General features: G+C 52.7%; 1 protein-coding gene across 2 annotated transcripts in view; it reads right to left on the bottom strand.

Moving 5' to 3' along the window:
* BCAR3 (BCAR3 adaptor protein, NSP family member) overlaps positions 1-19,182 on the bottom strand; it is a gene marked incomplete at its 5' end in the record, with an annotated part of 105,804 nt that overhangs the window by 14,971 nt on the left and 71,651 nt on the right. For both annotated transcript variants that reach the window (XM_081087743.1, XM_081087744.1), the window contains 5 exons: positions 1,020-1,135; positions 6,243-6,901; positions 8,177-8,280; positions 10,486-10,928; positions 13,640-13,768. In XM_081087743.1, the coding sequence (XP_080943869.1) occupies positions 1,020-1,135; positions 6,243-6,901; positions 8,177-8,280; positions 10,486-10,928; positions 13,640-13,768 (1,451 nt within the window). The remainder of the gene's footprint in view (positions 1-1,019; positions 1,136-6,242; positions 6,902-8,176; positions 8,281-10,485; positions 10,929-13,639; positions 13,769-19,182) is intronic.

Genomic DNA, 19,182 nt, shown 5'->3' with positions numbered 1-19,182 from the left:
AACAAGGATGCCTGAACAAAGTCAGCATTTCTGGTCTCCTGCCTCCCGGAAGTCTCCCATTCGGATTCTGGTGTCTTCTATCGGATGTGTCTGTGGCGGTGAAGCCAAAACAACGGCAGCATTGAGCCATCTTATCTGCTTTGTAGCAGGCGCCCTTGGAGGCAGCGGTGTGGACGCCCCGGCCACCTAAGGCGGTGCTTACCTTCTAGGGCTGACATCCTCAGACCACACTGCCCACTGGCCACGTGTGGCTACTTACACTTAAAACAGTAAACAGTGGAATAAAACGTTTTGTCCCTCCACATGTGGCTGCCATGCTGAGACAAGAACAGGTCAGCCATCACAGAAAAGCCCTGGGCTGGGGCTGATGGACTCAGGGCCTGGCTGACCATTGCAACCCACACATGTGCCATGGCAATGGGAAGTGGGTTGGAAAAACAGAAAACTTAACAAGACAGTCTTGCCCAAATCAACTGTTGTTTTGTTTGTGTGTCAGAAAGGCCAACTTCTACGCTAATAAGATAATCAAGCCTAGTGCTTCTTTTCTTGCTATTAGCCTTGCTATTTCTGTCTAATTTCTAAACATCCGACGTCCATGTGTGTGGGTTTACAGGGACAGCCAGGGCCCTGGCTCTTCCCGAGAAGAAGACAGTGATTCTTCAGAGGCCGGAGGGGAGAGGGTCCGCGTGCCCTCACCCTCTGACCTCTGATCCCCCCATCTGTCCACCCGTCAAAGAAAATGTTCAGACTCTGTTCTTCCCAGCCTTTCCCACCAACGCCCACTTAATTCCGAAAGCCATCTGGAACAGGCGGGAACGTGTTCTTTGTTCCCTGACTTCCTCTGTGCCGTCTCTTTGTGTGTCTCCAGGAATTCTCTGGCTGAGCTTCTGGGCAAAGTTGGCCCGGCCACACCCCCCCGAGGGAAGCGGCTCTGGGCGCAGTGCTGGGCCTCTCTCTGCGCTGGAGAGAGAGACAGGAGGACGGCAGAGGGCCAGGAATGCAGGGACAGCGCTGCTCACCTTTCGATGATGTCCAGACGCAGCTGGTGGCCGTACGGCAAGGTGATGAGTTCCAGCCCTGAGCTCACGCCCATGTTCCTCCTCATCTCCTCCGAGACTTCAAGAATCCGAGCGACCTGTCGAGAACACAGTGGAAATACACGGGATCAGGAGGTGGGCTTGCTGCGCACACGGAGTTAGTGTGTGGAAGGAAATACACTGCGCTGGACGGGGTGGATGCGCTTAACTTGCTGTGGTTCTATTTGAGCTACAGCCTTTGAAAAGACAGTGTTAAATGTGATAGCTGGAGGATTTTTAAAACACATACTGGAATGTAAAACCTGGGAGGAAAGAACCGAAATTCGTCTGCAGAACCTGCAAATTTGGTGTTGCTGGCCTGCCAGAGCACAGAGCGTTCCTCCAGCTTTTGTGTAACGCAGGCTGCGTCCCGCTGCGGACAGCACCGCGGGCTGCGGCGGATCCCCTGCGTGGGAAAGCGGAGTTGTGTCCTGTCGGCCCTCTGCTGTGTGCCTGGCCGTTCATGTTCTCACTTAGGGGCAGGCTGGCTGCTATTACCCCTAATGACGCCCCTCTGGGCTCCGTAAGTGCATCATACGTCTGGAAACCATTAGAAAAGCGTACAGAGATTTGAAACTCGCGGTCTCCCCCAGAGGGCTTTTCCCTAAAGAAAATCTTTGTTTGTTTGTCCAGCCAGCAAACCCCATCTCAATCCCAGTGTGTAATCACGTTCATCAGAACCAGGGATTCGCCGGCCTCTCACAGTTATTACATGTGACCTCAAAATGTTGCAGTGGAGCCCGTGCCTCTACAAGGGGAATGGTGGTGAGCAGCACCCTGATGCACTAACAGCGCAACCCGAAACAACGGCCTCACCGCGCCCGACACATGGCCAGCGCAGGCAACTCCTCCCTCGCTCTGTAGAGCTGTCCCCCAGTGCAACGATCCTGGGCACATGAACAGTCCAGATGCCTTCATAATAGGCTCCAAAACACGTCTGGAAGTTTAGCTGTTATTATTAACCCTGACCCTTAACATCTGTGGTTGAGCAAGGATCCGCTGTCAGCCCTGGGGAACGAGCCTGTGGGAACCAGCTACCCAGCAGTGGGGCCCAGAATAGGATGCAGGGTTCATACCATGCTCCCTGAGCCTCAGTTTCCCCTTCTCTAACACAACCGCTGAGCTCATCTTTCTCAAAGACTTTGCAAAGGCTCTAATGAGCTCAAAACCCCAAAGAACTGTTTGAAAATACAGGCTGTGAATCGTCGGCCACGAAGAAGGGGGAAGAATTCTGGCTCAGTCTCCGGAAAGAGATTTACACCTTGACCATGGCAAGGCAGCCCAGATGTGCACGCCAGCCACCTGCGGTCACACACACTCTGCTTGCTTATTTAGACAGCTGCCCTGACGGAGGCTCCAAACCCAGCACATCTGTGGAGCGTCCTCCAATCCACACACTGTGTGGAGCAAGGTTCAGGGCTTGTCATGGATTCATTTTTGTTCTGGAAGCACCAGCATCTGGAGCGATCCCTGCTCTGACAGAGAAGACTCTGGTCTGTTTTCCTTCAGTGTAAACGTTCAAATCCCTGGTCACCTTCCCGGGTTTTTACCAGAAAATGCCTCTACCCGCTTGCCCTGTGGCTGAGCTATGGGACAGGGGTCCTGCGCTCACAGTGCAGGGCCTGGATCAGGTGCCCCGGGAGACACCGGGGCCATGCAGACACAGACACAGAGGGACAAAGAGTCTCGAGCATTTACTATGAGCTGGACCTGGCTGGGCGACCTCAGAGCCCCATGATGGGGTGTCCCAGCCTCCCTCTGCTCTTCAGACCTGAGCCACCCTGGTTCTCTGAACGTTGCCTGTTCCTCATGCGCCTGCTGCCGGGGCTGCTGCAGGGACCCAGGGAGCCCGGCGGGGCATGCCCAGCCCTCCTCCCAGCTGTCAAGGGACCATCTGAGCTGCAGTGAGAGCACTGGCTCAGCTCACCATCCCTGCTGCCGGCAGCAGAGGACTGACGGGCACTGTGTCCTCGCAGGCCTGTCTCCCTCACTTAACTGCAAAGTGCTTTGAAGACAGGAGCCTGGTGTCAGCCCCAAAGTAGAGACTTCAAAACATGGAAGACCTACCAGGACGTCCCCCACCACCTTCACTGCCCACACAGAGCGAGCCTTCATAAGCCGGCCCCTCCCACCACGGTTCCCGACGTCCGAGTTTCTGCACGTGTGTGTCATCTGCCGCCTGGAAGATGCTCTTTGCATTCTTTATCCGACCAACTCCTATTCAGCCTTCAAAACTCATCTCAGACATCCGCCTGACCCCCTAGCTGCCCCATGCTCAGGGCCCTGCCTCAGAGGCCCCACAGCTCCCGTGCCTTCCCCTGCAGAGCACTTCCCACCTGCGTTGTGGTCTGAATTCCTGTCTCACTGTCGCACCCCCTCTCCCACCATGACCTGGCCCGGCCCACGGGAGGCATCTATCACTCTGAATATGTAACACCGCTGAACACTTTCTTGGCCTCATCCTGGCCAGGCATGGTATGGAGGGTAGTTGGTTTTATTCTCCTCCTTTTATCGGTGGGGAGAGAAAGATCAGGAGAGGGAAAGAGGCAGGATTACTTCAGGCAGCTCATCCCCAGAGGCCACGCTCTTAACTACTGTCCCTCACTTCTCGCCACTGCGAAGACAAGGGGGTGGGAGAATGGTTCCGGGTGAGGTCAGGGTGGCCAGTGCTCATCTGCGGGTGGGGGGGTGTGTGTCTCAGTGGATGCCCACCTCAACCCTGGGAGTGGGGTGCAACATTGCTGGGCAGGCAGCCTGGAGGTGTCTTTCTGGGTGTCAGCCTGGGGCTCTGTGCACTGGTGGGAACCAGCTCTCAGGACTCAGGTGCTGCCCATCACGTCCTGAACTTTGGGGTGGCCCTGTCTGGCTGCCGCTGCATTTGGGGTGAGTAGTAACAGCCCCTGTTTATTTCCCTCAGAGTCACTGATTGTGCCTGCTTTGTTGGCAAAGCCCTGGTCAGTGGTTCCAGGAAGAGGATAAGGAAATGGCGTGGACTCAGGAGGGAGGAAGGAAGACTAAACAGCCTCGCCCTTGGGGAGAGGCAGGCAGGCTCCTGTTCCCGTCTTGGCCAGGGGGGCTCTGTCTTCCAGGGATGACTGAAGGCAGACCGGGGAACGGGGCCTCACAGCACAAAATGCAAAAGAGAAATGGAACAAGAATAGGGTGGCTGCATGTTCCTTCTGTTGCAAACAGACACAAGGTCTAGTTTCATGGCCGCCAAAGTGGGAGAAGGTTCTAGACCCCCCTGCATCAATGCTCAGCATCTCGCCTCCCACATCACCACCGAGCCCTGCTTGAGGCCACAAGGAAGAGGATTCATTTCCTCCCGGGAACTAGGCAGTTACGTGAATCCAGACCTGTTTCTGCGAGGAGCCTGCTTTCCGGAGAACCTGGACTGGTTCATGCCAGGCTCAGTGCGAGTGACGTACTGGAGCAGGAACTCTCAATCCTCTCACTGTCCAAACAGGTTTAGCTCGCTTTAAAGTGAGGCTGTGACCTGGTGATTATCCGACCATTAGTGAGCACTGCCCAGGGACACTCAGCCAACCACGTCAGCAGCCCCGTTCTTCCCGAGCAGTCCCCTCCTGGCTGTCCTCTCAGGGCCCGACGCACGCACGCCACACACGCCCCTCCCAGGCCTGGCCAGGAGGTCCACTGAGTGGTCCCTCAGCCCTGTTTTCAGGAAGGTGTTTGCTGCCCCAGCACAGCCAGGCAGGGAGGCCTCAATCGTTTAGGAGTTCCCTGGGGGAGGGGTGTTCAGAGACTACTTCCTGCCATGATTTATGGCCTTAATAAAAGGAAATTTATTTTGGAAAAGCCAGTTCCTACATAGGCCCTGACCTTTGAAGCTAATTGACTTCACGGAGCTACAAACGAGAAAGAGCTGTAACTCTCAGAGAGGCCTTGTCTGTTTGTTGCTCAGATGCAAGGACCTGTCCCTTCTGCTGCGGAGCAGCCTGGGCCAGCCCGGCCGGAGACGCCTGCTTTCTAGAAATCTCTCTCTGAAGGATGAGCCTGCCCTGGGCCACCTCGGAACAAAAGACACCCAGGACGAAAAGACATGCTCCCACTGAGAAAGGATGGCGACGTACACATATACTTATGTAGTCACATGGGAGGACAGGCACAGTGTGTTGCTGGTGGGAGACTCAGGGTTTGGAACCGTATGTCCAGACGGTGCCATTTTTGTGGTGAGCGACCAGACCTGCACGCCATTATTTCCATGTCTCTGCTTGCAGAGTAAACGTTAGCCAGGGCGATCCCCAGGAAACTGGATTTTGTGTGATTTTCACCTTTTCTCTTCATCTGCATTTTTATTATTTTTTTAAATTGAGCAAGTATTACTTATTTTAAAAAATCAAGGTAACTTTAAAATGTTTATTGGCCTAAAGACCATTTAGTAACAATAAATATATAATGTGTGTGTATGTATGTATGTGTATGTGTGTATATGTGTATATAAATATAAATATAAATATAAATATAAATATAAATATAAATATAAATGTAAAAAATAACCAAGCTCTGCTACTTCAGAAATTACACTTTCATCTCCAGCCACTTTCCTTCGGACTTGGCTTTACCAGTTCTGGCAGACTTGAGGCCGGGGGGAATTTTGAAATCAGCCCCAGCTGGGAGGATGCTGTAGCAGCTCCAGACACCAGCAGGGGTTGGGGAAGGAGGCAGGCCCTGGGCAGCAGCCTGCCATCCCTCTGTCCCAGGTGAATTTTATAAGCTTCCTGCCTGGGCAAAGGTTATCCTGGCTGGTGGCTCCCACCCCTAAAATAAATCCCCACGCTGGTGTGATCTTCAGACTTTTCCTACGAACAAAGCACTTAAACGTTGCGAGGGGGTGGGGGTGGGGGGTGCGAACGTCCGGTCTGCAGGCCGTATAAAGCCTGAGAAATCATTTGGTCTAGCGCTGCCAAGGCATTCGGGGTGAGTTAATTAAATATTTGATCAAACAGAGCAGGCTAATTTTTAAGTTGATAATTTTGTATGGCCCTCGAATGATGCTATAAATATCCAAGTATTTATAACATTTTTCCTTGGCAGAAAAAAAAAAAGGTTCCCCTGACTTGAAGGGTAAGGTGGAGGGAGGCGCAGACAGATGCCCGCTTCCAAATGTGTGAGAGTCAGAACAAACCCCACCCACCAGGCCCCTACCTTGCAGTCCTCGCTCAGCATGTGCCGGGCGATGACCTTGGGGTCGTTGCTGGTGAACAGCTCCTTTGCTCGCTTCAGCATCGCTGTCTCCAGGGGCTTGTTCTCAGGCGGAAGGAGCTTCGACAGGAAGTCGTTGGGCCTGAAGGAGGAGGCCGTCTCCAGGAGGGGCATCACAAACTCGGCCGCGGCGTCCTGCCCCTGGCCCATCTGCGCCGCTGCCGCCGGGGGCGCCTGAGGCCCGGCCCTGTCATTGTCATCAAGAATCAGGTAGTTGGTGCCAGAGTTCCGGGGACCCGGCGCCCCACTCTGCTTGGCCTTCAGCAGCTCCACGTAGCTGTCCTGGGCACAGAAGGGCGGCCTCGCTCCCCGGTCACAGCCCGTGGCCGAGGATGGGTTCAGTTCACAGTAGTTGGCCTCGGAGTGGAGCCAGGTGGATGGAGACGGGGGAGCCTTGAGGAGGGGCGCCTTGCAGGGCTTGGGGGGTGGCTTGGGGCACAGCTGGCTGTCTGAGCCCCTCAGCGCCTCCCCTGCCCTGGCGTCCGAGGAGACCCTCCGAGCCACTGCCGGGCTCAGGGTGGGCTCGCTGCCCGTCCTGAAAACCGGGGAGTTTGGGCAGGGGCTTGTGTCCACACCCGAGGATTGAGGGGGCATCTTACAGCCTGTGGAGGGTAAGACAGGGTCAGAAAAGGCTCAGCTGTGGGGAGAACACACAACAAACAAAACTAGAGTGACGGCGCCCTGCTCTCAATTCATGCCCTTGGCCATGAATTTTCATCCTCAACTCAGTGTGACCACCCATGTCCAGTCTAGAGAAGTCTAGGGCAGTGGTCGGCAAACTGGCTCAGCAAACTGCGGCTCGCGAGCCACATGCGGCTCTTTGGCCCCTTGAGTGTGGCTCTTCCACAAAATACCAACTTCTGCACATGGGCCACGGAGTTTCAGTCGCACTGTACATGCGCGCCCACACGTGATATTTTGTGGAAGAGCCACAGTCAAGGGGCCAAAGAGCCGCATGTGGCTCGCGAGCCGCAGTTTGCCGACCACGGGTCTAGGGCATTCTGAGGGCAAAGTTGGCCCGGCCCCACACTTCTGGGGGAATTTAAATCCCAGGGACTGCCGACAGCTGGGCTGTCACAGAAAGTTAGGACAGGCGGAGCAGAAAAATACGTGGACTCTGGCAATGAGTCAGTTAATCGTGCCCTAAAAACACAAGTCTTCAGCCATAGAGCACACAGGGCTCTGATCACTCTCAGCGCCAGGGCGGGCCCAGCCTGCTCTGAGGGAGAGCTAGAGACCCCCTGGGAAGGGGGAGAAAGATGGTGCAACGACCCACACCGAGGTGGTTTAAGGAGCATTAGGAAAATCACCGAGTGGTCCCAAGGAAGGTCAGGTATAAAAAGAATGAAAAACAATCCCATGGCCACATATATGACTGCTTACTTGGGTTCCCCACATCCCACACCTTCGCACTCTTCTGGCTGCGAAAGGAGAACGGAGAGGAAGAGGGGCTGCTGGACAGCTGCTCCACCACCAGCCTCAGGACCAGCCCACCCCCTCTGTCCTGGGAGTGGACCACAGAGGCACACTGGTCATGGAGACCCATGTTCGCGCATGGGCTTGGAGTCAGAGACCTGAGTTCAGATGCTGGCATATCCGCTTACCCGATAGGTGCCTCTGGACAAGTCACTTAACCTCCGTGCCTCAGTTTCCTCAGCCTCGAAAAGGGACAACCTTGTTATGAGGCTCAAAAGGTAGTACATAGAGCACCCAGCTCGGACTCGCATCCGGACATAGTCCTACAAACCTCTGCAGGCAGAGCCCTAGGTCTTTCCCAAAGGAGGTGACCAGATGGAGCAGAAAAACAGCCTGAAGGGAATCAGGGGAACACTGTCGCGCGCCCTCCCCCCCGCCCCCCAACATTCCCAGTGACCTACCAATCGGCAGGTAGCTCTCCGACTGGTGGGCTTTGAGGGATAAGGCTCTTCTGTCCTGCATGTGATCCAGGCAGGCAGGCTGGCTGCCGCTCTTCTCTTTATTTCTGGAGCAAAAGACAAGCCCGGCAGAAACCTATCATTAAGTCACAGAGCCTTTATGCAACACCGCGGAATGACTGCTCAGAACGAGAGTGCCTCCGCATACCCCAACGGGCCAGGAATGTCTGCGGGTGAGAGCACTGCTGATGGGGCGATTATGACCTGACTGTGCCGTGGGCTCCATCCCCCAGCCCCACCGCCCACCAGCCAGTCCAGGAGGCCTCCCCTGGGCCTTTCCAATCAGTTGATCAGAGCAGGGTAAAAGTTTCAGGATATTCTCAGGAAAACCTGATACACTGAAATGTGCACTTTTTACAGAGCCTAACATTCTTACTAGGAGCAACGACTTGTTTAATTACGTGCCGTTCCCCCATGACATTAACAGGGTCACCGTTTCCATTTCAGTGTAAACCTCAGGTCCCCCAAATACTCCACAGGCCCGCCTGGGGGCCGTCACACCCACAGCCACCTCCCTCGGGCTCGGGCTGGGGTGGCAGCTGGGAGGCGCAGAGCGCAGGCCCACAGGGGAGAGGTGGGCTAGAACTACCACCCGGTTAGCTAGCACTCTCCAGGCCTTTGCCAATTCAGGTGGGAATGTCTCCAGCACCAAGGAACAGAACCTCCTTTTTGCTAGAAGAGAAAGCACTGTACAAGTTGTAATGACCTTTCCTCGGCCCTCCTACAAGCTTATGTTACAGAAGTCGCAACGCTTTTCCTACCTTTTCAAGCACCAAAGAAAAAAACACCAAATTAAAAAAAAAAAAAACCCACCCTAAATTCCCAGCAACAGAGAAATTCCAGCAACCCCTCAGAGATAAGGCAGGGCAGAGGGCAAATTCCAAAAGGCAATGGCTTCTGAAAAGTGATACTTAAGCAGAGATCACCGGGACAGTCAGACTCCGCTGGCCAGACACCAAGCTGGAATGCAACCTGGCTGGGCACACACCTTTGCCCAGGTGGCGGCCCGCCAGCCAACCAGCGGCCAGAGTCAGGGACGGACGCGCAGGAGCGCTGGGGGTGGGGAGGTGGGCAGGACGCTGGTCATTACTGACGTTGAGCCTACCCCACCCCCATGGTTAGACACTTTTGCGCCCGCTGCCTGTGCCCAGAGGTGACAAAGCTTCGGAGCTCTGCTTTCCAAGGGCGATCAGAGGAGGTGCTCTGCTAGGCCTGTCTCATTCATGTAGAGACTCTCCCAATCTTACCTCCATTTCTTATCTTAAAAAATATATATATATATTTTAAATCCCGGTCTCTAAAGGTAGACCAGGGGCCCTCCTCCCAGAGCCAGACTCAGCGGGGCTTCTGTGTGTTGACAACTACCCTCTGGCCCTGTCATGGCATTAACTCCCTGCTCATCAGCTGAAGAATTCCCAGAAGACAAAAGAAAAGAATACCCAGCCCCTGAACATTTTAAGGGATCTCAAGTCTAGTCTTATTACTATGGAAAGGAGAATTTCTAAAAACCTTAGATAAAAGTTCCTCCTCCCTGCCCTGGCTGGGTGGCTCAGTTGGTTGGAGCATCATCAAAACAGTTGCGGGTTCAATTCCCGGTCAGGGCACATACTTAGGTTGCGGGTTTGATCCCAGTCAGGGTGTGTATCGGAGGCAACCGATTGATGTTTCTCTCCTCTCTCTCTCCTTTTCTCTCTCTCTAAAACCAATAAAAAATATGTTGGGTGAGAATTTTTTAAAAAAGTTCTCCCTCCCTTCCTGCAACTGCCCTCAGTCTTACATTCTACTTCCCTCCAGAAATAATAATCATTATGATTAACGCTTACCAAGCACTCATTATGTGCTGTTATAAGCACTCTGCATACTGAAACCCATTTAACCCTCACAAGCCCCATCTTCCCAGGTGAAGAAAGTGAGGCCCAGAGCCGGCAAGCAGCCTGCCCAGGGCTCACCAGGTAAGAGGTGGACCAGCATTTGCGTCCAGGCAGGGGTGGGGGTGGGGGTGGGCACAGCCAGATGCTGACTGACATCTACTAGAGCTTCCTAGTAGCACAGCTGGACTTTGTGTTACTAGAATCCTGTATTTTACTTCTGAATTTTTGAGTTCAGGAAATTACTGTTTATGACATTTGCTCCTGGTCCATCTGATGACTATCTTTCCAAGGAGGGTGAGCTCCTTGTCTGCCTAACTCAGCCCGGACACGGCCTGAGGGCCCCTCCGCGATTCCCGACACCCCCCGGAGGCCCTGACCCACCTGAGCAGGTTTCCTCTGGACAAGCTCGGCTCGCGGGCCTGGACGCTGCCCGTGGTGAGGCTCAGCCTCTTGGCCACGTCTGGCCTTCCCTCCACGAGGCTGCCCTCCCGGGCTAGGCCAGGGGAGCCGCCATAGCGCTCCTCCAGGCACCGCAGGGGCACCGTCCTGTTGATGGGCTGGAAGATGATGGCTCCGCTCTGCTGGGAGATGGGCTGGCGGTTGCCCACGTAGCTGCGCACCAGGCCGGGGATGGAGTCGAAGCTGTCCCTCTCAAACTGGTACTGCACGCGGCTGTAGGCCTCGCTGAGCCGAAGGACTGTCCGCTGGATCTTGAAGTGATGGGCGAGGTTCTTCCACTGGCAGGTCAGAACAAAGTTTCCGGGGCTGGACAGAGAGTCTCGAACCAGGAAGTCGCCATCTCGCTGCACGAGGTTTTCTGACACCTTTGGGGGGGGGGGGTGGGCGCAACAAAACCGTGAGTGAGGAGCAGGAAAGCAGGGCAAGCTTACGTTCCTTTTAGAAGCTGTATTTCTCCCCCCTTCTTTGGGCCAACAGAAGGCAATGCCATGCTGTCTCTACTCCCTCCGTTGGCTCTTGACTTTTCAAATGTCCAATTCTTAGAAGACCCAGTCACTCACGCTGGCCACCCAGTCCGTGCCCAGTACTGCTGCAGGCACCGGGTTTACCGCAGGGAAGGAAGCAGACTGGAGTCCCCACTGCACGGAGCTTCTGTTCTGAGCGGAGAGCTTCTTTTTAGTGAGGATGAATAAGCAAAGGGTATGGTATGTCCGATGTCGTAAAGTGAGGGACAAAGTAAACCGGGAGATGAGGGCCTGGGAGGGGACAGGGGGGTCGCTGTCACAAGGTGGCGCGTGATCAGTTCCCAGTCGAGTTGGTGCCAAAGGTAAATGACGTGGCTGCTGAGGAAGGGGGCTTGGCCGGGAGAGGTTTTACGGAGGAGGCAGGAGCCCCGCTGGCCTGGAGGCTAGCGCAAATTTGGATGGATGCAAAGGCAGTGCTCCAGGTGGGGCTCAGCGTGAGCACAGGGTGGGGCTAGAAAGGGGCAAGGGTGCTTGGAGGAGGAAATGATGGGGCTGGAGCAAAGGATCTGTGAAATGGGCGGGCAGGGCTGGGCTCGGACATGACGCCGGCCAGATGGAGGGCGTGGAACAAAGTTGGGAGGAATATACATCTGCATGCAAAGCACTTGTACAATGGAACACAGTATTTGATAAAAAATGGTTAACTATGAGAATGCAGATGTTTATAGAAAAAGGAGAATGTATCCTGTGGTGCGGCATGAGCATTCCGGTAGGCAGTCGGCCCCGGTTTGCATTCTGGCTCCGCTGTGTGACCCTGGACAAGTTACCTAATCTCTCTGTGGCTCGGTTATGTGCTCTGAAAAGCAGGGATCATGTGACTATAGAGCGGCAGTAAAAATGTAAAGGAGTAGAGTGTTAGCTATAACTATCATTATTATTATTACAGTGTCCAGTTATGCAATCTGGAATGATTTAGAGCTGAAAATTTACACTCATGGCAAGTGGAAACAAATTTTATGATCGAGATAGGGAGAAGCACGGCCGTGACAGTCACAGATTTTATAAACTTTGATAATTTTTCCAGGCCATTCCAACATTTGATCAGTTAGCTTAGAACAGTATGTTACCATGGTTACTTCAAAGTTGCCTCTTTGCCTTAAAAATATTTTTTGTCACGCCCCAAATTTCCATTTCTTGGAATTGAGTCTGAGAAAATAATTATAGTTGTGAACATAGCAGTTATCTTAAAGGATGTTGGTCAGCATGCCCAATAAATAATGGTGCGTGTGTACAATGAAAATACACACAATGCAGAATGGTATAGGACCATGGTCGGCAAACTGTGGCTCGCGAGCCACATGCGGCTCTTTTGCCCCTTGAGTGTGGCTCTTCCTAAGCCTTAGGAGTACCCTAATTAAGTTAATAACAGTGTACCTACCTATATAGTTTAAGTTTAAAAAATTTGGCTCTCAAAAGAAATTTCAATCGTTGTACTGTTGCTATTTGGCTCTGCTGACTAATGAGTTTGCCGACCACTGGTATACGAGAATATTTAATAGTTGGAGAAAATTCCCAGGGTATGTCATTAAGTGGAGAAAGTGGGCTTCCAACAAGTATATGTGGTATGATGTCATCCTTGATTTAGAAAAGTCTGGGAGGATTTATATCAAACTGTTCACAGTGGTTATCTCCAGGGGGGAGAATTATGGGGTGAGGGGGTAATTTTCTTCCTTTTTTGCTCCCTGTATTTTCTACAATCAAATTTAAACTTTAAAAAAAAGGAGAAAAAGTTAGACTAAGGATTATTTCTTTGATAATGCTGAGAAATCTGCTTTATTAAAAAAATAACTCATGCCATGATGCCCTTCCCCTCACCCCCACCCACTCCTTTCCTGTCATATTGTCTTGGGTAAATGACTGGCCAGGTCAGGTTGTAATAAAAGCCCAAGGAAAATTCTGGACGTTGATTCAGAACTTACTTTATTTTTCACTTTCTATATTATTAAACAAACAAAACCCTATTATTTATGGCTATCGCTCAAACAACCATCACACAAAGTACATTCCAGGCCACGAATCTGTGATCACTGATATGGTTCCTCTTCTTCCCCATCCCCGGGCCAGGGGGTCGGGCAGTGCACAGGGGGCACTGTTGCTCTGCGCCGCTGCCTCAATGATATCCCTCTCTTTATCGGAAATTAAGCCACTGCCTTAGAAAGGAAGCAGGCTCCACAGGGCATGAGGCTGCAGGCAGCCAGCCAATAGTTCAATCATCGGAACCACAGCCCGGCCTTGTACTTCTCAGGTACCAGCCTGCGGCGGCTGCCTCCTGCCCGCCCCGTGTTTGCAGACCACAGAACACCTGCCTTTTCCGCATCCACTCACTGGGTGTGAGGAAGTGTACTTTGGTTTTCTGACCTTCGCTTTTTCCAAGGTGTCCTTAGCGGCCAGGCAGGCCAAAGTTAAGCCACTGCAGGCCATTATATAGTATTTGTTTTTGCCTAAACTGGGGCTCGCTCCTACACGGCCTTGGTGCATGACCCTGCAGGGTCGTCGGTTTGGGCACTGTTTGAGAACGGCTGGGTGTGTGCTGGCAGGGAGGAGGCAGGTACCTGTCGGGGGATGCGGCCGTGGTACCAGGCGTGGCTGCGCAGGTCCTCACTGCTTAGCAGCAGCTCCTCCTCCAGCTCCTTCTTCAGCCTCTCAGGGGTTCTGTCCATGACGTGCCTCTCCTTGGAGAACTGCAACACAGTGTCAACAGTGACCTCCCCGCCCTGCCCACGCCCACCAGGCCAGCTGGTGACGACTGCCCGCCTTATGGTTGGCTGCTCTGCTGATCAAACCGGTATATGCCCAGAGCCCTGTCCAGGTAGGGGAGCCTGGATAATGATTACAATTGGCTGTGACCTTTCATTTCTCTGGCGGTAAGTGTGCAGTAAAATGTCCACCTGTGCATGGGGACTGTGATAGGAGACACGGCCACGCTGTCAGTCCGCTCAGGTAGCAGTTAAAAATGTGGGGAGCTGGGCAGGGGCACCAGAGACAGATGTGCGGGCCTGAGGCACATGGAGGCCACAGAGAGCTTCCTTGGCGCTGTCCTGGGAGCCGAAGCCGGGAAGGACAGCCGTCCCCAGCTGGCTGGTGGTGACAGCTCTGGATTCGCTGCTACCGGCAAATCCAGGCCAGGAACGGAGTCTGCCTTAGAAGCTTTCAGAGCAACTGGACAGAGTAATTCTATGTTTCTTGAATCTAATAATAGAAGTCTAAGTTTATATTCTGTATGCCTTTTTAATTTCGTTTTCCTAATATTGTATTTTTAAGTCAGATAGGAGGTTGAAACTTTAAACCAAAACAGACAACTGGTCCTTCACCTTAGAGTTCGAGGCTCTGCTTTAGGTCATCCCACAGCGGCCAGGGCAGGAGGCCGGGGTGGGCAACACTGGCTTCCAGTTTAACTTAGAAACCACACCCCTTGTGACCTGTGACCTGCACTTGGACACCTGCCCGGTTCCCAGCAAAACCAGGCTCAGGGACGGCTGGCTGAAGGTCATGGGAGCAGGAAAAGGCTGTGTCCTTGTGTTTTCCCAAGATCCCCTGCTTGGCCTCAAACGCCCTAAGGAGCTAAGCAAGCTGTCCTTATCACACTGCTCTGTCCCTTAGCAGCGACAGAGCCCCAGATGCTTGTCCACCGAAGAAAATGAAAACAGACAGGCTTTCCCAGCTGGATTCTTATCCTGGTCTTTCTGGGCATGTGAGCCCGAGAAGGCACAGGCCTCAGAATGACTCAGGGGCCACTTTCCAGGTGGGGCTCTGGCTTACTAATTGTTTACGTCTCCCTCCTCCTCTTCCCCGCCATTGTTCTTTCCCTGCAGGCATGGGAGGGTCTGATAAGCTGAATTCACATCAGAGAGGCTGCCATGGGCTGCCCGACGCCGCAGGAGTTAGCAGTGCTGTGGGACCCTGCCTGCTCGGACCGCTGATTACACACAGGTGCTCCTGAAGGCAGCTCGCTGGAGAGACTTGAGTGTAGAATGACTGTCAACTGGGCCACATCTACTGTTAGTTTATTGTCAGTCTTGCTCCCACTAGATTTTAAGTTTCACAAGAGCAGAGACCCACGTGCCTTCTTCCCAGCTACCCCCAAGCAATGCCTGAATGTATCAGGCCCTCCGTCCTCCCTGAATGAACAAATATGCCAAGAGGAGGAACCTCTATGACTTTCTTAGTTATGAAGATTCTCCTCCTCTCTCTCCAATGACCTGAAGCCCTCTTTAGGCTGGGCATGTTGACACATCGCTAACGGATGACATCTTCAGTCTCCCTCTCTCACAGGGAGATGTGATGACTAAGCTCTGGCCGAGGAAGGGTCAGCTGCAGTGTTGCTGGGACATCTTAGCTGAGCCGTCACGGCGGGAGCTGCAACACCATCCCGGACCCTGAGGGGCAAGCCGCGCCCTAGGGGAGCACAAGGCACAGGCTAGCGGGTCCCTCACACTGAGGGGTCAATATCCCAGCCCCGGAGTGCCCGCCTCCAGGTCTTCCATGTGGTCGCCTGTCTTGTTTAAGCCTGTTATTTTGGGTGTTCCTGTCACTGGCAGCTGAACTAAATCCCAAGGCTACTGTGACCCTGGCCCTATTTAGCCACCCTGACAGTGTGTGCCCAGCCTAAATCCCTCGTGCTGCGTCCTTGGTCAGAGCTCTGAGACACATAGAGATCAGCGGAGCCTATTCTCCATGCAGCCCTCGGTGAAAGTGTTCTCTCTGTATTTCTCCGTCTCCTCCTTCCTCTCTGATAGCCAACAACCAGATTGCTTCTCACTGGCCCACCCACTCGTTCTTTCCCAGCATCTCTCATAAACTGTAAGGGGTTTTTTGTTGTTGTGAATCCTCACCCGAGGATATTTTTCCTCTTTTTCTTTAGAGACAGTGGAAGGGAGGGAGAGAGACAAACATCAATGTGAGAGAGACATAACGATTGGTGGCCTCCCACACGTGCCCCAACCAGGACTGGGGATCGAGCCTGCAACGGAGGTACATGCCCTTGACCAGAACCAAACCCAGGACCCTTCAGTCTGCAGGCCAATGCTCTATCACTGAGCCAAACTGGCTAGGGCCATAAGTTGGTTTTTTGGGTTTTTGGGGTTTTTTTTTAGCATTTTATGAGCAATAATCTTTCACTCCAGTTTTTGAGATAATACTGTTTTATACTTGCTACCAAAAATATAAAGTCAGCTATCTTATTACTTCTGTCCTAATTCCTTAGAGGAAAATCCACAATTACTGTTCTCTCCCTGTAGACTCTGTAGATGGGGCACTACAGCAACAGACACAGAGAGGAGAGAAAGAGACCAGTAAGACTGGCCTTCCCAAATAATTCAGGAGGGAAGACCAGACTTCAAAAAATACACCCTTGCCCAGCCGGCGTGGCTCAGTGGTTGAGCGTTGACCTATGTACCAGGAGGTCACAGTTTGATTCCCAGTCAGGGCATGTGCCTGGGTTGTGGGCTCATTCCCCAGTGTGCGGCGTGCAGGAGGCAGCCAATCAATGATTCTCTCTCATCATTGATGTTTCTATCTCTCTCTCCCTCTCCCTTCCTCTCTTGCATAAATTGTGAAAACTTAGGAGGTTACACAATTGCTCAAGTTGTATTTGAAAGAGAAGGGAGGGGAAGATACAGGGAGATGAAGAGGAAGAGTGGGGAGAGGAGAGGGTGGGGAGGAGGAAGGGAGGGAGGGAGGGAGACAGCCCCAGAGCACAGGAGCAATTGCAAAGAGCTCTTCATTTCCAGCCCGTGGGGGCTGGCTCTACCGCATTAAAAACCAGCTGGGGCGGCTGCTGGGCGCTTCTGCCTCAGCAGGTGATGTGGGCACTTTCAAACTGAAGAAGGCAATTCAAAAGTCAGCCACGGATGGTCAGGCTCATTAAACAATGGTTTAATGTGGCTCCTTTGGGAATGGAAGCCTGCTAGAACTTTCACTCACTGTTTAATCACATATACTAATGCAACTTTTATTATTTTCCCAGTGCCTATGTTCTATGAGGCCTTGACCTTGCCAACTATGATTTTGCTGCTATAGATAAGTACTTTGATGGGCTGTCAATCCCATGGTTGGTGAGGGGTGACCATCCACCGTATTAGAAAACCTGACAAAATGTACCCACTTGTCTCTCTGAGAGCACTGTGATTGATATTTGTGCTCCCTGGGGACCAGGAATGAGATTCCTGCTTCATGGAACGGGTCACACATTTGATCAAATTCTGTTGGTTTTCCCCAACCCACCAAACTTTTGCTAACAGTGACCCTTCCACTTATCTGCTGCCCTCTGGGAGGAATCTGAATTTCTCCCAGAGATGCAGCTATTTCAGTCATGGCCTAGACTAGTTTGAGATCTTTTGGACCATGAAGTAAATTCTAGCAATTAGAAGTAACACAATAGCTCCTCTGCCTTCGGCAACGGTTTTATTCACCTGTGTGATCATCCGTGCCCTCTGAAATTCCGATTCTACTCATGCCAAAGACTCCTCCCGCCCTTCCTTAGGCTACCTTCTGCGGCAAGGGTAGGAGAGAGGTTTTCACTGACGTAATATTCACTTGCATTATTATTTTATGTGTAGCCCAGAATTAAGCAGGAGAAGAAACAGAATAAGAGGCAGGACTCAACACTCCAACAGCTTTCAATCTTGGGACAATAAAGAGGACACAAGTACGCAGATCCGGTCTGGTTCCCATAGCCTTTCCTCCCAGCTCGCACTTCCCCACGCGTTCACACTGCTTACTGTAGACATCTTCTGGATTCAATGGGCCTCAGAGACTGGCTGGACCCAAATCATTCTCCATTCCTCTGTCGGCATGGGATGTCAGCATGGGCGTTGGCATGGGGCAGTGGGCATCTGGGACAGGGGGCACCGTGACACCCAGAACAAGTTTAATACAGCTGTGCTCCCTCAGAAAATTTACACCGAATGGACATGCACTCACTGGCCCTTTGGAGTTTATGTTCTTCAACTACCAGACCGAGAGAGACAGCAAGACAACTCATGAAGAATCAATCTTTCACCCAAATGCCCTCCATGCTACCAATGACCACATTATAGTAACAACTCTTCTCCAAACTCAAATTCTCTATTTGCCTCTAAATTTGAACGTCATTCCTAGAAGGCGAGTCTGATTCCTTGTTTCAGAGTTTCCCACTGTGAGGGGAGTAGGTCACAGTGAGGGGAGGACGGAGACAGGGTGGGTTTGCTGCCCCAGCACGGGCTGCACCCTACACAGTCGCTGAGGCACAACCTCCGGAGGAAGGGAAGTTGCTGGGCTTTGGATCAAGAACGCTCTGCCCACAGGTCTTGCCAGGTTCATTCGGGGACCAAATCCACCCACAGCCACCATGAGAGAGAGATGCTGCCAAGACCCACATCTCCTACTCCAAGGCTTGCCTGAATTTGATCGACCAGAAATTTGGGAATGGCCTTTTGGGGTGGGGTGTAACAAAAGGTGCTATGTATATAAATGAAGTAATAAGCATACCTTGAGCAGGAAAGAAAAGAAGAAAGGGAGGGAGGGAGAGAGGGCAAGAGGTTACCCACTCGCATGGCTCCCAGTATCTTGGGCTGATGAAGGGAAATTGGTAACTTGGGTAAATGTGGACAAGGCCCACACTGTCACACCAAGTTGAAGGTTAGTTAGGAAATTCATAAGTTGCTGTAATCGTTGCTTTTCATGGCAATCGGAGTCTCGCTACACCTTTCCCATGGCCAGCATTTCAATGCCCTGTGCTGTTACAGCCATTGCCGTGGGTGTTTAAGAGCATGGCCAGCCCGCCCCCCCACCCCCACAGGCACGGTGCCACGGAGTGGCTGAGTGACTCTGGACAAACGAGTTCACCTCTCTGTGAAGCCTCCGGACCCTGCCTGCAAAACGGGCATCATGCTATGTGCTGAGATGTTACTCAGGGTGAAATGGGTCCGTGGCTGTCAAGCGCCAAGGACATACCTGGCACGTAGCCCGCACTGTTAACTGTTATTACAGGCTTGTATCAGACTGCTGCTCACCTGGCTACACACATGAACAGCTCGTGTTCCGGGTGTTTGGTGCGACGCGCGGAGGCAGAGGGGGCCCTGCTGGAAGGGAAGCAGCCTGACACGAGTATCGGTGC

Source organism: Myotis nattereri (genome assembly GCF_964212035.1).
Source record: "Myotis nattereri genome assembly, chromosome: 3".
NCBI classification, from domain to species: domain Eukaryota; kingdom Metazoa; phylum Chordata; class Mammalia; order Chiroptera; family Vespertilionidae; genus Myotis; species Myotis nattereri.
This window is presented reverse-complemented; position numbering and strand designations above follow the sequence as displayed.